General features: G+C 41.5%; 1 protein-coding gene across 2 annotated transcripts in view; it reads left to right on the top strand.

Moving 5' to 3' along the window:
* The window catches only part of CHM (CHM Rab escort protein), a 1,673,681-nt gene that overhangs the window by 1,490,648 nt on the left and 165,524 nt on the right, over window positions 1–17,509 (top strand). For both annotated transcript variants that reach the window (XM_069612935.1, XM_069612936.1), the window contains one exon: window positions 12,850–12,948. In XM_069612935.1, coding sequence (XP_069469036.1) covers window positions 12,850–12,948 — 99 coding nt within the window. The remainder of the gene's footprint in view (window positions 1–12,849; window positions 12,949–17,509) is intronic.

The raw sequence follows: 17,509 nt of genomic DNA, 5'->3' as shown, positions 1-17,509 counted from the left end.
CTTACACTTTCCTCTCACGAAGAAGGTATCGGTCATGGGACACGCCTGGGTGTTCCTCCTATATATATTTCATCGAAAAAACAGAACTGAAGCAATGGGCGCGGCTCAAGCTACTTATACCATCGGTGACGTCGACAGAGTACGGAGTACGTAGAGGGACAATCGACGCCACGACCTCGAGCACAGCGCCCTCTGCTGAGAATTTTTTTTTCCGAAGCAGCGAAGCTGGAGATAACGATTTATCACAAGATGAGGAATACGTGGGATGAACATCCAGTTGAAAGAACGTTACAGTTGGTAAGTAACTTGTTCTTCTGTTCATTCTATGTGAGTTAGAGTAGGGTTTTTTCCTGGTGTTTCCCCAGTCCCATCCACCTTAGGAGTTTCCTTACCCTCTTTCCGGTGTTCCTAATTTCCCCTCCCTATCCACAATCTCTCCATAACCCCTCTTCCCCCGATTGGCTGCCACGTGGCAACCTGTTTCCTAACTCAGGCGCCTGTGCCAACCACGGTGGGACGGTTGAGTTCATTCGGCTTCCGTGGTTCGGGGGAGTGTGTCGATCTCTCTTCCTTCCAGTTAGTGTGATTGTGACAAGAAAGGGCCCTATATAGAAATGAAGGTTGGGAATAGGGAGCACATTTTTCTAGTGGACACAGGTGCACAGAAATGTTCGATCGATCATTAGCGGGTTCCAAATTTACCACTGTCAGGGCATAGAAATGTCTCAGTAGGGTTCTCAGGTACACCAGTAATTAGTCCAGTTTCACAACCAGTGCCAATCGCACTAAGTCCATTCACAGAATCTTGTCCATTTCTTTTGACGACAAATTGCAGCAAAAATTAGTTGGGATTAAATCAATTGAAGAAATTGAATGCAGTAATTTTTATTGTTCTCCTGATGGAGTGTACTTGACAATTTCGCCACAAAAAACCCTTGTATCGCAATTTGTATCTCTGCCATTACCGACTGAATTGAGTGAAGTGCCGACTTGTATATGGGCAGTGAACGATAATGATGTAGGATGTTTGAAAGTAGAACCAGTAAAAATTATTTTGAAGGAAGGAATTACATTACCGCGTATTCCGCATACAAAATCTCGAGTGAAGGTGAAAGAGCTTTGAAATGCATTGTGCCTGATTTAATTTCCAGAAATGCAATTGAGGAGATTTGTGGTAGTATTTGCAATAGCCCGATTCTTCCAATTTACAAGTAAGGAGGTAATGAAATCCCTTACCATTTTATAATTTATTTTATACACAGCGAACAAAACAATTGTTGCTCTCCAATTCCCACTATTCCCCGATGTCACCACAATTCTATCTATGATTCCAGCTTCTTCATCACACTTCAGCGTTATTGATTTGAAAAATGAATTTTTTTGTATTCCCGTTCATCCAGACAGTAGATATTTGTTTGCATTTACATTAGGAGGGCGCTCATTCACATTTACACATATTCCAAAAGGTTACACTGAAAGTCCAAGTATTTACAGTAGAGCATTGAGCTAGATATGCTTGAATTACAGACTGGATGTATATTATTGCAGTATATTGATGATCTGCTTTTAGCAGCAGATTCAGAGGACATTTGCAAAGAAAGCACTGTCGCACTATTGACACATTTAGCGGCACACGGTCACAAGGCTTCATTGAAGAAATTCCAATATTGTTGAGAGGAGGTGGCCTATTTGGGCTACCTCCAATCGAAGGAGGGAAGAAGATTGACACCAGAACATATAGAAAGCGTCTCTGATATGCCTATTCCAAAAACGCAAAAGGAAGCCAGGGCTTTAATTGGCATGGCTTCATATTGTAGGCAGTGGATTGCTAATTTCTCAATGATTGTGAAACCCGTAGTGGCATTGACAAGGAAGGATGTTACCTTACCTTTGCCATGGAACATGGAGTGTCAAAAAGCTTTTGAACTGCTCAGAGCTGTGTTATGCTCAGCTCTGGTTTTGGGCACGCCAAATTACGAGAAGTGTTTTTTGTTATTTGTACATGAAAATGATGAATTTGCTTCGGCTGTTTTGACTCAGGAACATGCAGGCAGAAATATACCATGTGGTTATTTTTCTTCCACGTTGGATCCTGTTGCATGTGCTTTGCCACGTTGCTTGCGAGCTGTTGCTGCAGCTGCCGCATCAGTAAAACAAACTGAGGAGATGGTTTTAGGTCACTCTTTAACTGTGATGGTACCCCATACAGTAGACGTTCTTTTAAATAGAACGCAGATGCAACATTTCACATCTGCCCGACTAACAAGGTATGAATTAATCCTATTTGCACCGCATATTCAAATTAAGAGATGTTGCGCTTTGAATCCGGCCGAGTTATGGCCCCCTTTGAGTGAAAAAGGGAGTGAGAAACAATTAACACATGATTGCTTAATTATTACTGAGCAAGAGACAAAAGGAAGAATTGATTTAGCTGATACACCCCTGAAAGAGCCAGATGGAGAACTGTTTTGTGATGGCTCTTGTTTTAAATTGCCAAATGGCATATCAACTGCTGCTTATGCCATTACTACACTGAAAACTATTGTAGAGAGCAAACGAATCCCATATAACTCAGCACAAGCTGCAGAAATAATAGCGTTAGCCAGAGCATATGAAATTTCTGGAAACCTTAGTGTGAACATATACACTGACAGTCGATACGCTTTTGGGGTGGTCCACAATTTTGGCCAATTATGGGCTGAAAGGGGCTTTCGGACGTCACATGAAACTAAGATTCAACATAGCACTTTAATAGTGAGACTGTTGTCAGCACTTGCGCTTCCCAAGCGATTAGCAATAATGAAATGCAATGCTCATAAAAAGATAAACGTAGGAAAGAGAAACGCATTTGCAGACAGAATCGCGAAACAAACTGCCACTGATTTGCACACAAAAATGTATATTGAAACAACAGAGAGAGTGTCCTGCATGATAGAGGATGGAATTCAGAATGTTAAAGAGATACAAGCAGAAGCCACTCCTGAGGAAATAAAACGAGGGTCCAGCAGAATTAGATCCCCAGGGTTGTTGGGTAGACAAAGAAAATAATAGATGGATGTTGCCGAATGCATATGTTATGGCCATGGTTACCATGGCCCATGGTCCAACACATATATGTGCGAAAAAGATTTTTCAGCACCTTGATTCTGTATGGTACAATGACAACATTACGAAAACTGCTGAGAGATTGGTTCAGAATTGCATGACTTGTTTACAACATAACATTGGAAAAGGAACAGTGACACCAGTAAGAAGTTTGGGTCCTCCCTCAATGCCTTTTGAGGCCATCCATTTTGACTTCATAGAAATGGAGAGGTGCCACAACTTTAAATATGTCCTTGTAGTGGTCTGTGCATTTAGAAAATGGGTGGAGGCCTATCGCCTGAAAGATTGTTCAGCTATGTCAACAGCGAAATCCATGTTAAAGGAATATTTTCCGAGATTTGGGCTACCTCGTGTCATATGGTCAGACAATGGCCGTGATACTACAGATTTGTGCAGGCCTAACGATTCCATTCAGCCAGACACCCGATGAGTGCCGGTCTTGTAGAACGCCAAAACGGTATCTTGAAAAATTATTTGGCGATAATATGCACCAAAAGTAATTTGAAATGGCCCCATGCATTACCACTAGCCTTATTGTGCATGCGCACATCTGTGCAGGCACGGACTGGTCTCTCCCCATATGAAATAGTTATGGGGAGACCAGCCAATGCTTGTAATGTGCCACGTCCCAAAAAATTGAAGGATATTGAATATCTGCTACTTACTGAATACTGTAAACAGTTGACTAAAACTTGCATTTGATTCATCAGCAGGTACAGGAGGTTCTTCCTGTCAGATACACGGGCTCAAGACATTGTCTACAACCAGGAGAATGGGCCCTAGTGAAACATTTTGAGAGAAAATCTTTGCTTGCACCGCGTTGGAAGGGACCGTACCAGGTACTCCTGGCCACGCAGACTGCAGTTCGAGTAAATGGTCGAAAGCACTGGATCCCCGAAACGCACACGAAAAGAATCCTGTTTCCTTTGCCACATGAGCAACAGACCGATAATCCTGACGTCCAGACTAAACCAGCCCTGATCGATCACAAAGATACCGTCATAATTCAGCCGGAACTACTTTCTGAGCCTGAGAAGGGGCCTAGGGACATTGCAACGAGAATTGAAACATCAGGTTTACCTCAACTTTGCTTGTCTGCTGCATCATCATCCCTGATTTCATCGCTGATTGGCACTGTTTTTGTATCTGCTGCAAGCAACGACAGTGTATTGTTCATCGTTCACACTGTACCTGGAGCTTTAAGGTACAATCTGCGTTCACGAAATTGGAAGTAATCAGCAGCCTTTGTTTCTAGCTCACGGACAGAGCTGGAAACGGGGGCCTAGGGGAAGGGAGCGTATAAGCTGTATCGGATGAGAGCTCTGACACGTGATTTCCCGGTGCTATCATTGAAAGTGAGGGGCTTTGCAACCTAGCGTGAACAAGTGGGGGCAAAGGTACAGCCACTGTGAAAAATTGATATTGATACTTGCTCCTGCCTTTTGGAGCCTTTGAGGTAAACACCAGCTTGCTGCCATCTTAAGCAGGCTGAACTAAACTTGCTTGAACTTTGCTGATTAAACGTGTGTTGCCGTGGAGGACTTTTTCGATGGTCGCTGAGAAACTTTTTGAAATAAGCTTTATAGATCATACCTGTATTCGCTCCTGCTGCCACCTGTGCTGATGAAGACATCAATAGAACTATGGACACTGACATTGAATCTGCTCTGAGAAAGACTTGGTCTGCAAAGACTAACCTGCTCCTGTTCATCATATCTATTTGTATCGTATCTACATTAATTCCAATGTTTTGGTACTTGGAAACTATGCATCCCATGAACACCATATTGACCACTGTCAATGCTCCCACTATGAATACCCCAGCTCATGTGCTTTCTTACACTCTTCCGCCACGAGATGTGAAACACACAAAAGGTTACGATTAATTACTGATTATCAATATGACACATGCAATCCTAAATAGATCCAATTGCTGGGTGTGTTCGCATTTACCCTAGCATGGGGAAAGAGGAATGGGTTAGTATATACATCCACTATCCCTTAGTACTGCCTCTTATGCATCATTAAGAGCTCTATTTTTTGGGAGATGGGATGCTAATGCCACTGGAAACTTTGATGGAACGAACATAAATGAATTCGAAAGATTGGTATTAACACCCCTGGGTTGTTCCGTGTTTACAAATAGAAGCAAAATGAACACTGTATCGACCAGTCCCATTGAAAGACTCTGTAGGCCTTAACAGTCCCTAATTACTTTCAAAATGGCTCTGGTTGGAAACAAAGATGCCATGCCTCCCTCCTATGCTATTAATCAAAGTCTACATTCTGTTCCGTTTTGCTTGCGGAAAAAAGGTTCCCACCCGGTGGGAACATCTACCAGATGCATGAATACTGCTGTACTTGAGCACGAAGAGAAACCATTATATATAGGAGGTTCTGTCTATTTTGTGTGTGGGGAGCAAGCTTATCCATGGTTACCTAGAAACTGGGAAGGTACCTGTTATTTGGGGATACTTTTACCTGGTGTATTTCTCGCCACAACTTCTGAAATAGCAAAAATATCCATATCTCGGCCACAACGTGATGATACTGCAGGGCACAATTTTTGGGGACATGGCAAAATCCTTTACACCTCTTTGGGGACAGGCAATAACCTCATGTAATATCAGAAAACTGTCCAGGGTGTTAGAAAAAAACAATTAATGGAACCACTGACATACTTTCCAACATGACACTGGAACAAAAAGCAATCAGGCTAGTTGCACTTCAAAATAGAATGGTTCTTGACATTATTTTGGCTGACCATGGAGGTGTATGCAAATTAGTGGGATGAGCGTGCTGTGTTTTTGTAAGTGACACCTCCCCTACAATATTTGAAGCAATTAAGAAATTGCACGTCCTAAGTTCTGAAATCCATGTTCCCACAGGTGGCTGGAATCTAAATTTAAGTACATGGTTCTAGGGACTGTTACGATCACGAGGATGGAAACTAATTGCAATTTTTGTTATGATATTCAGTGTCCTCATATTCTGCTGTTGTTGCAAACAATGTTTGCCAGCCAATTGCTCCATAATTCCAAGTGAATGTGTACAGACAACTAGTACAAATATTGTGAAGCCCACACCTCATATGATAAATGGTGGTCTCAAACATGAAAATGAAATAATCAAAGAGTTTATGGCAATCAATATTTCTGATGATGATTATGATAGCGACACGGGAAGTTCGGAAAGTGACACTTGGTCTGATGAGGACGCAATGTTTGGATGATGATGCTATTAGCTTAAGGCCAAAAGGAGGGTTTGTTAAACTGTAAATGCAATCGCATAGCCCGAATAATATGAATAGTATGTTGGCCAGAAGCAAATCGCATCATGTGACAAACATTGCAAACCATGAAACCTGAATGTGACCATTGGGAGTCCATTTTGTAAATGCCGGCCATTTTCTTTTCTGTAACACTTTCGAAATATATTCTGCGCTTCAGATCCATACACAGTGCAAGGCCACACCTTGAACTCTGAATGCTAACGTAGACAGGAATGTAAAACCCTGCAGAAATACATTGTTTTCTTCTTCGTAAGGCCTTGAAGCTGTGCAAGAGCCGCAATTAATCAACTGCCCAGGTGCTAGTTTGTCTTGCAAGCGCTGTTGTAAAAGGCAGTTAAATGTGAATTATATGCAACTAACGGTGCTCCTTCACGAAAGCTGGTATTTTCTCTGCTTCAGAACTGTCGGACCCTTAGCTCATGAGCGCAGCGAACAGATAACGTTGGTTGGAATGTCTCCCTGCTAGAAAATGATGTCCTTCCCTGTGCCAGATCCCCATAACAGAAAACTGTCTCTGCAGCCTCTGCTAGAATACTAATGTTTAGACTGAATGAAGTTACATGTATAACTGTCAATTACCAAACCCTAGCTTGTATGTCATGTATAAGGACGGGCCAAATAGTATTGTAGAATGATGATGCGTTTTGTAAATATATGACTGCTTTAGTGCTGCTCGCTCTCCCTCATCTCATGGTGTCTGGGAACACACGTCGTGAGGCGTTGAGACACGGTCGGCCGACTGAGATACTCTATGAATAAACCAGACGTGTTTGGAAAACGAACCTCACGATTGGCGTGTCATTAGTATATGGTTATTCTGCCTTTATTCCATATATGGTTTTACAACAAAATGCAATTGGTACTAGGCCTCTAAAGGCATTTGACTTGGCATTGAAGGGCTTTGCCGGCACCATGTGCGTAATCCCTAGGTTGTAAATGGCACTTGAGGCCTCTACTTTCAGACCACGCTTTGGGTACTGTGCAAGATGAGAGGAAGACTTAGATGATCTTTGTCTGAAGATAAAAGGAGGTTTGTGTGGTTAAGCGCCTGCTGCACCTCTGCTTGTTATCTGTGCAAGGAGATTGCACTAAACATTGTACACCAATAGCATTTAGCACCCTAAAGGTTGCATAGCATCAGTGACAAGTCCTGCCAACGGTAATGGAGGGAATGTGGCAAAGCAGGTGCTCTGTTACATATTTGGTGGGGCCGCCTTGGATGTAATTATATCAGGCATGAGGTCTTAAACTACATTGGGATAGTGTTGATTTTCCCTGAAAACCTGGGGTGTTAATAATGGGCTTGCCGGTGGAGGATGTCCACCCGATATCCAGCCTGGTAGGGAAATTAATCACAGTACTACTCCTGCCAACCAAACTCTCCATTGCTGTTATGTGGGGAAAGAAAGACCCGCCATCTTTGACAGGCTGGCTGGACGAGGTTTGAGCCATGATGGCTATGGAAAGGCTGGTAGCTTATTTGCAGGACTCTTTAAACTAAACTCTTTGATGTCTGGCAACCTTTGATTACATTTTTGCCTACCAAAAACAGAGATTTAACCTGTGCCCATAGACTAAAGTCCCTTGTGCTTATTTGGCTTTTGATTGTTAATCTTTGTAACTGTTTCTATCCGGTTGCTGAGTTAGGCAGGCAGTGGTGGAGGGACCGGGGGGGGGGGGTGGCGGAGGGGATTTGGCAACGTTTTGGGGTTTCACTTTTCTTTGAAATGACTTGAATCGAGTTTTATGTGAATTACTGTTGTTTTGAGAAAATAATAACAATAACATTTGTTGTGCAAAAAAGATAACTGTTGTTCTTGTTGGGTTTGTATTCATTGTGTACTGGGTGTATGTAGGTCTGAGTTTCTATTTTCACTACTGCTTCCAACCCCCATCTTAATATACCTACTTACATACCTACTTAATATTATGTTTCAAATGTTTAGAAACTATCAAGTCTGGCTCACACGAAATATTGATATGTGATTTTTGCTTAAGTAAAATAGACATGACTTTTCGTCCCTTATTGTGTGGTTACACCAATAGGAGAACAAATGGGCCATGTTGTTAGTCATTTAAGATTTTCAAAAAATTAATTCCAGAAAATCTTTGAAAGATATCCCCAATTAAAGACGCAATCCTATGTAGGTATTTAACAGTAGCAGTCATCAAAACTCTCTTATGCTCAGAAAGCGACAGGGAAGTTATAGTGTAAAATAGACATGGAAAGAATAGAAAAGAGAGAATATGTGCAAACATAAATAACAATTTTTTATTTAATAGTGAATATCCTTCTTCCTGTCTGCTGCTATTTACTCAGCTGCTCCAGCTACAATATCTCCTGCTCATCCAGTATTTTGCATTCCTGTCACATTGGATTAGAGTTTCCTCTTCCAGTCTCACCATCAAAGTGAGATGCACGGGGAAGACGCAGCAGTTACTAGACCCTGCAAACGCAAGTGGAAAGTGGATTTTAAAAACCTGCACAAGGGCCCCTTAAGGGAGCCTTTTGGCTCCCATGTACATTTATACCTTTTAAACTGCATCGTATTTCTTCTAGATCAGTGATCCCCAACGTGTAGCTCAGAAGCAACATTTTGCTCACAGCAACCTAAAATGTTGCTTACCAGTTGATCTAGGCCACTGTCTGGAGGTCAGGAAAGAAGAGGTTCTAGTGTGGTGCAACAGCAATGACCGTGTAAACTGAGCCAGGAGCGTTTGAGAAATCTAGAGAGACTGTATCTATTACTTAGTGGAGGAGTCATTGCAGGGTGGACAAATGGGTCTGCACTGCATAAGGAACATGGCCCTTCTACACCTCCACTTCCAACTAATGTTACATTTTGGCTACACACCAATGACTGCTGACTCCTCTCCTATGAACAACCGGTTTCCTAGACACCTCTCCCCTTTCCTTAAGCCATTCCCTATCCTTCTTTTTTCCCTCCATTAACTGTACATATTTCTTAATATCCTGTATGTAACTTGTAAGATATGCCTGCAACTGTACATAAATAATACAACTGTAACATAAGAAATATAAGATTAGAAATGTAAGATATTCATGCAACACTAACCTGCATCTGTAACATAAGAAATGTAAGATATTTATGTAACTGTAACCTAAGATGACCACAAACGTTCAGTTGCCTAACGGCCCGACGCGCTCTATAAATAAATAAACAATACAAACAATGTGAAATGCATATTGACCTAACAATACTTTTATTAAGGAGAACCTGGGGGCCAAAAAATGGGGTTAGCCGTGAAGCCCTGGGAAAAACAATGCTACGGCTGCTGTAATGAGCATTAAAGCAGTCAATTGTTGAACTTGCATTTTCTGGCCCAGCAGAACACTCCACAATCTTTGCACCACTTTGAGTAGGAATACTGGTTGTGGAGGGTATAAAACTGTTCAGCACCCATTGTAATCAAGTAGGCCTCCCCTTCTGCACTCCAATAGGTTGTAATAGGGCTGTTAACAGAAGCTTGATAAGTGCATAGTAGTGGTTGGAATGCCAAATTGTCCATACTTACATATGTTCCAATTGGCTTCTTTGTACATGCAAGGTTTGTGTTTATATCCACCATTCACATTATTTGTTAGAAATGTTTCCTACTCCAAAGGACACATTAAATTACCCACACACCCATGTTTGTGTTCTGATGAGCAGTTGTCCTCTTCTGTTCATCTGTGCAGCTATTTGGTGGAAATTGTGAAATAGGTCTCATGCATGCCAAAACTTCCATCATTAAATCACCTGCATTTGCCTAATTCGTACATGCAAGGTTTTTTTGATGCCATCAGGTATATTTGTCAGAAATGAAATGCTCTATACTCTTTGCAGTGTCCTAGTAAAAACTTTTTCCATCTGGCATCTGGTTAATGGGCAAATAAGCAAGATGCATGCCAAATAGTGCATGATTAAATAAATTGCCTAAATTAATTACAATCACATGAGCTTACTATTAATAATTTCTAATTGAAATGCAAATCCATTCCTCCAAATATTAAAGGTATAACTTACAAACCACTCTAACACTGGTCAAAACATGTAGGATGTAAAAACACGTTTCTGGGGCTTTATTCCTCAAGTAATAGTTGGGAAATGTTGTGGCAAATGATGCATTTGTAAGCACATTAGGCCACTAATGTTAGTCACACATTGGAGCATTCAGAGACCATTGTATAATGTTCTCATGTGCTTAAAAATGGCACTTTTGCCTCTTACATTCATTTTTAAACATCAACTTAATCTCAAATTAAGTTGAAACCCATTGCAAACATTTCCCAGGACTAGATTTGCACCTCAACTAGTTTTTACTGTTAATTGCTGGACATTAATGGGTTCCATTTAAAATATTCAATATATTACTGTTATAATTATTTTGCCATCACCTGAAAGACAATAGTCCTCATTACGAGTTTGGCAGTAAATCTGCGAATTACCAGCAAACCCATTTACGGTTACCACACATCGATTATGTGGGTTTACCACAGGATTAAGAGTGGTGGAAATGTATGAGTCTTTAGGACTTGATGGGGATTTTGGCATAATTAAAGCTAGCAGTAATTTTGTCAAAGTGATTTTACCAGTTTCTGAAGGATAAAAGTAGAGGATTCAACACCAGCTTTTTGCTGAAGGTGAATCCTCCACTGTTCTTCCATACTCGGAATTTGAAGGTACAGTAAAAACAGCAGTAAATCCGTTACTACAAAAACAAGTGGCAGCAACGGAATTACTGCCCCTTTATTGCTGTACCATGGGACTCGTAATGAGGACTGTGTTCATTTGAGGTGCGAATGTTGCTCACCATTTCATTTGATAAGCACATGTTGCTCGTTGCCCACAAAAGGTTGGGGATTCCTGTTGTAGATGCAGTGCAAAGTTTGGCAATGGGCTTATTCTTTTACTGACCAAATACAACGGGGATATATGAGCAGAATGGTGGACCCCAATGCCGAGTTTCAGTCGATATTTATACCAAGTAACATAATTGCAGTAGTTTTAGAGGGTTTTTGTGAAGCCGAATTTGCAGGCTGAGGTAGGTGCCCCTCTTCCCCTCGTATTTAATGCTTTCATGAATTGTCAACTATTACAGTTATTACTTGCAAACTCAACTCATCCAACACCGCACCATAAACACAAATCTATTGAAATGAAATGTAGAAAAATAACTAGTTCTTGTTAGAAAACTAATTATTTCGATATCCTGTTGGGTTTCTTCTTATTATGGATGTCTTAATGCCAATTTCAGTATAAATATCCAGCTGTCTACCATATAATGAGTACACTTCATATTATGAACCCCAAACTTGCAATGCCATTTAGAAGTTATGTATTGATTGGAAACTCACTGCTGCATTTTGAGAAACAACATGTGTAAAGTAGACCCAACTCCCTTTTCTGTCCTTTGTTAGGAAGGATGTGAAACTAATGATTTTGATTTGATTTTTTACATTTATAAAGGGCACCAAACGAAATGAACCGTATATCGGCGCAGATGACACAACTAAAGGTAGATAAAAAAAAATAGAGAAAAATCCCAGATGAAATAGGACCATCTATCTAAAAAGGAAACTCTTCAGTGCCTGCCGAAATTGAAGAAGTGAGCTCATAGTTCTTAATGATACCAGCAGAGAATTCCACAACCTGGGACCAAAGACGGAGAATCTTCTGTCACCTCTGGTTATAAAAACCGAGTGAGGGATAGTAAGGAGATGTCCGTCACAAGATCGCAATTGTCTCATAGGTTGATATAGCTGTATTAGCTCTTGTAAATACAGCGGAGCAATACCATTAACACATTTATAGACAATACAAGCTGTCTTGAATTTGATACGATCATCGACTGATAGCCAATGCAGCTTCTGGCGAAAAGGTGAAACATTATCAGTTTTCCTCAACCTAAATATTAGTCTGATAGCCGCATTTTGTGCCCTCTGAAGCCGCTGAAGCTGTTTTGTAGGAATACCCAACAATTGACTATTGCAATAGCCTAAGTGGGCACTAGTTAAAACTCCTAGCACAGATGCATGATCTTTGGTTGGTATATAGGGGAGTACTTGACGTAGGATTCGGAGGACAAAATGTACTGCTTTAATCTTGGCTCCCACCTGAGCTTCACAGCCCAGGTCTTCTTGCCACATACAACCCAGATTTTTTACTTTGGATACAAATTTAAGACTCTTGCCCAAGAGTAATGAATAGGCAGCTTCTTGGCTGCGGACTACCGGTTTTTAGGTCCAAATAGAATTAATTCAGTTTTAGTAGCATTGAGTTGCAAATAATTCTTGGACATCCAGCTGCCTATTTCTTCCAGGCAAAGCCCCAGTTTGTTAAACGCCTCCTGAAATTTGCCGAAACTAATATACAATTGTTTTATTTTTTGAATTAGTAAATTGTAGTGTTCTGAAAAACTAAATTGAGTTTTTGCTCTTTCATCAACAGATTTGGTTCATCTTACCTGCCCTGCTGTGAAAACTGCCAAAGAAGACCTGGAACCTGTTGTAGAGAGGTTATTTACACCATACTCTGATACAGAAATAGGTGAGAAAAATGTATTGATAATGGATGTTTAATGCAACCTCTAAATATTGATATGATCTCTCATGGAAACTATCTTGTTTCGGGTAGTATAGCTCAGTGGCAACGCAGTAGTCTTGGGAGGAAGACGACGCAGAGCAGCACAAAGGACTCAATCATTCTTCATGTCTTGGATCCTGTTATATACAAACCTTCACTAATGGCTTACCATTTCAATGGTGGCAATGAAAGGTGTGTGTTATGTACCAAACCCTCGGTTTCCCCGTTGCACTCAATAAAAGAACCACACAAACAGATTAAAGAGCTCCAACATGTGATAGAAAAGAATTAGCCCAATCTGAAAAGCCTTCTTGCTAGTGGGACTAGGATTGGTCAACTTAGAGCTGTGATCACTCCATTTGGAGTAAAGGGAGTAAATTGGTTTTCAGGAAAGCTTAAGAGAAAGAAGTGTCTGGGCGCATGGCTGTTAATAGTAAGAGTGTTCCAAAGAATTAAGGAATGGGTTGATAAGGAAGAGGCAAGACCTCTGTGGATAGAATGTATGGAATGTATGGTTGAACAGTAGCTTGTTTGCTTGAGTAAGCTTTTTGGTGGCAATACACGTGTGCTTTAATTGAATATTGGCTGCAAAAAGAGCCAGTGGAAATTGTATAGCAAAGGGATTGTGTTAAAATCTCCTAGATCCCAAAATAAGTTGCGCAGATGATGGAATTTGGGAAGAGGCGTAGCAAATGGCAGTAACTTGGGCATTGCTGAATTCTATTCATGATGTCATGGATTGTGGAACTGCGTTCAGCCTGATTTGAGCAGCTAATGGATTTAATATTTCAGAAAATTATCTAACACAAGACTGACTCACTTTTGCAAATACTGCAGTGATGAAGGAAATGCCATTGGAAACAATCCCAAGATAGGTAGATGAGTGGAGAGAGCGAAGATCAGGAGAACATTTTTGGGTGGGTGGGATTTCAGCTGTTTGAGGGAATTGCTAGTCATCCAGCCTGCAACCTGTGGCTCTCCAGATGTTTTGAACTACAACTCCCATGACCTTACACAACATACGAACTCGCCCCCACTACGTACACATTAGAAACATACACTCAAGCCAGGAAAGACATAATTTATTAACAAAAAACCGTAACCATGCTGTATACACTAGCAAAAGTAAAGCAGTCCATTGCTACAATATATAACGGAGGCCTACAATAATATTGGCATTAGTTAAATGTACTTAATCAATTCTAAAAATATTTTAATTTTGACTTTTTATTTTGCAGTGAAAAATATAATATAGGCCATGTTCACCTGCAAATTTATATATACATCTGTTTACATTATTCACACAAAATTTATTTTTCGTTGAATTTCATGTACCAATACCTTCTTTCATTTGAAAACATAATTCAGATACTATTCGAAATCACAATCGTTTCCTCCAACATAGATCATGATACACAACACATTTCTGCATTATGTCTTTCCATTTTCCACCACGATAGCCATGCCATTCCACATTAAAATTTGCAAATGGTAGGAGAGTCGCACTCGTCTCACATAATGTTCGAGCCAACAAATCCAGGAAACTCCCATTATTAACAGTCTTTCACTACATTAAAACAGAAAAAGTATGAATACCTTTAACGTACTTCACATGTGAAACCATATGTGCCACATACACATCCAAGCTTACAACACCAAATTCGTATTCCATTTCAAGTATTAACTCGAACCGAAACATTCCTAACTTTAACAATTCAAATCACCATATGCATTGGGAAAAGAAAAGTATACGTACTGCAAAACACGTACATAACACTATACATATGTGAATGCGAAACGTAACTCGAAATACATTACACGCGTGTTTACTATCATTCTCCAGCATTGTATCTTTCATGGATTCACATGCTTAGAATATTCCCCGTCGTCAGGCTGGGAACCCTCGGTATATTTATAAAGACGTTTTCCATAGGAAAGATTTCGACACTTCTGTGTCCTATCTACGTTGTTTTAAGCCGCTTACACCTGTGCCAATAGGACGTAATGGTATAAATAGCCACGCCTCTCCGGCTCCCTTCAGATTTCAACCGTCTACCAAAGTAGTGGGATCACCTCGTGTTATCTGCTATTTTACAAGGTTGATTTTGTTTCTTTCCCATTGTCTGGGAAGGCGTTGTTCCGTCCGTGTGCTACATGCGGTTTAAAAAAGGTTTACGAAGGAGATGGGCATATGGATTGCCTGTATTGTCTTCATCCTCACCATTCAGCCGACAGTTGTGAGATTTGTAAAGGCTTCTCACAGAAGACCCTGATGGACCAAAATAGACGTCTGGTGACGTGGCTAAACGACAGCGCGGGAGATCCTCCGTCGGAGGTAGGCTCTACACACAGTTTGGCCTCGAGATCAAAATCTCCGGTAGCCCCCCGCCGCTCTGTATCTGCAGAGCCGCCACTGAAGAAGCCACGTTTGATGGAAAAACATTCCTCTGAGAAACATTCTACGAGGGAAGCTTCAGAACGTCCTGGGAGGAAGAGTGTCTCGCCGCGTCGACGAGTGGGAGCAAATAACATCAGACCGGTGGGTGTTAGACATAGTAAATCCGGGACATAGTAAATCCGGGCCACTCTTTACAATTCAAGGACGTGCCACCACACATTCCACCTGTGTTTTCGGCCCAACCCCATTTTCAAGTATTACAACAAGAGGTGGTGCTCATGCTGGAAAAAGGGGCTATAGAACTGGTCCCGGTGGCCGAGAGAGGTCAGGGAGTTTACTCCTGTTACTTCGTTGTCAAAAAACCCAACAGCAAGTGGCGACCCATTCTAGATCTTTGCGACCTCAACAAGACACTAAAAAATCTGAAGTTCAAGATGCTTACCCTTCAGGAGGTTATCCGATCTATACAGCCGAGGGATTTTCTGGCATCGTTGGACCTGCAAGACGCATATTTTCATATACCAATGCGTCGACGACACAGAAAATGTCTGAGGTTCGAAGTCGGACGAACCCACTGTCAATTCAAAGTACTCCCATTCGGACTAAAGTCATCTCCCAGGGCGTTCACAAAATGTTTGGCTCCAGTAGCAGCTTGGCTAAGAAGAGAAGGTCATCATGTTTACCCTTATCTGGACAATTGGTTGGTAAGGGGATCGTCTCCGATAATAGCACAAGCAAGTCTAAAGGCCACCATGCAACTTCTGCAGCGGTTAGACTTTGCGATCAACTTCGAAAAGTCCTCCTAACTCCCTCAGGGTACTTGGTATTTCTGGGTGTGGAGTTCCAGACGCAGTCAGGATTGGTGAAACCATCCGTGGAGAGAGTTCTCAAGTTCCGGCACAAGGCAAAGGAGTGGAAAGCCAACACCAGAGTGTCAATAAGGAAATACATGTCCCTAATAGGGTGTTAGGGAGAATTCTTGGGGTTTGTTTTTTTCTCCTGCTAAGAGTGAGACTCTTTTCCTCCCACTCTTAGGCATGATTTGAGGTATGTCTTTGACTTTTTGTGTGCTTATGGGCTATAGGGTTTTCTTTTTACTCCATAGGGTATCATCTATTTTTTATGTGTGTGTTACACAGCACCCTCAGTGCAGTAACACAGGGGTGTCATAGTGACCCCCAAACATAGACTCCATACTTTGGGACTGACTACTGTCTCCCAGGGCATGTAACGTCACCATTGACTTTACTAGTCCTAAATTGTGAACAGAACCAGTACAAACCATCTTATTGTGAAAGTACTGGAAGGGGTTAATTATATTGCCCCTGGGTCTGTTTTCAAGGGGGCACTGTCCAGTCCTCCCTTGTCGAGTTTCTGGCTGGTGGCAGTGGTTACCACGCAAAATATTCCACCGGAATATTCTCTATGGGATTTTCCCATTGATTTTAAACACACCACTTTTTGGTGCAATGTTAAAGATACTGCCGGTTAATTTATTTAATATTAAATTAACGGTTGGGTCTTTTTACCAGAACTCTTTTCTAAAATGGCGTTCGTGTCCGTCTCTGTAACTCTGACCAAGGTCGAGCCATTTGTTCCACTTTTTGGCGGGCTTCTCCATAGAAGCCCTACAAATGGTGCCACTCTCTCTGGGTTCCACAGGAAGGGCAGAGGGGGGAATTGGCACCCTGGACTGCGTTGCCTCGTCAACCCAAGTCGCGCTCTACTCTGATTGGCCCAGTGGTGAGCCGCCCGGTTCACCACTTAGCATGTGTGATTGACAGCTAGTCTGATGAATGGGGGTTTTTCTATAAAGGGATTGGTCATAAGGACACTGACGGACAATACAACAACAATGTTCTACCTGAGAAAGCAGGGAGGTACTCGCTCCAGAACCCTCTCGACCGAAGCTCAAGAAATATGGCATTGGGCTCTCGAACAGAAGATAAGTACACCTGCCAGGAGTAAAAACTGTACAGGCGGGCTCTCTCAGCAGAGAGATAAATGAACTGCACGAATGGGAATTGAACGACCAACAACCAGAGAATGTTTTCAGAAAATGGGGCCATCCTTCCCTGGATCTCTTTGCGACGAGAGAGAACAAGAAGTGCTCACAGTACGCGAGCA

This window comes from Ambystoma mexicanum, chromosome 5p (assembly GCF_040938575.1).
Source record: "Ambystoma mexicanum isolate Mex_15411 chromosome 5p, UKY_AmexF1_1, whole genome shotgun sequence".
Lineage (NCBI taxonomy): Eukaryota > Metazoa > Chordata > Amphibia > Caudata > Ambystomatidae > Ambystoma > Ambystoma mexicanum.
The sequence above is the reverse complement of the archived record's forward strand: the minus strand, read 5'-3'. Positions and strand labels throughout refer to the sequence as shown.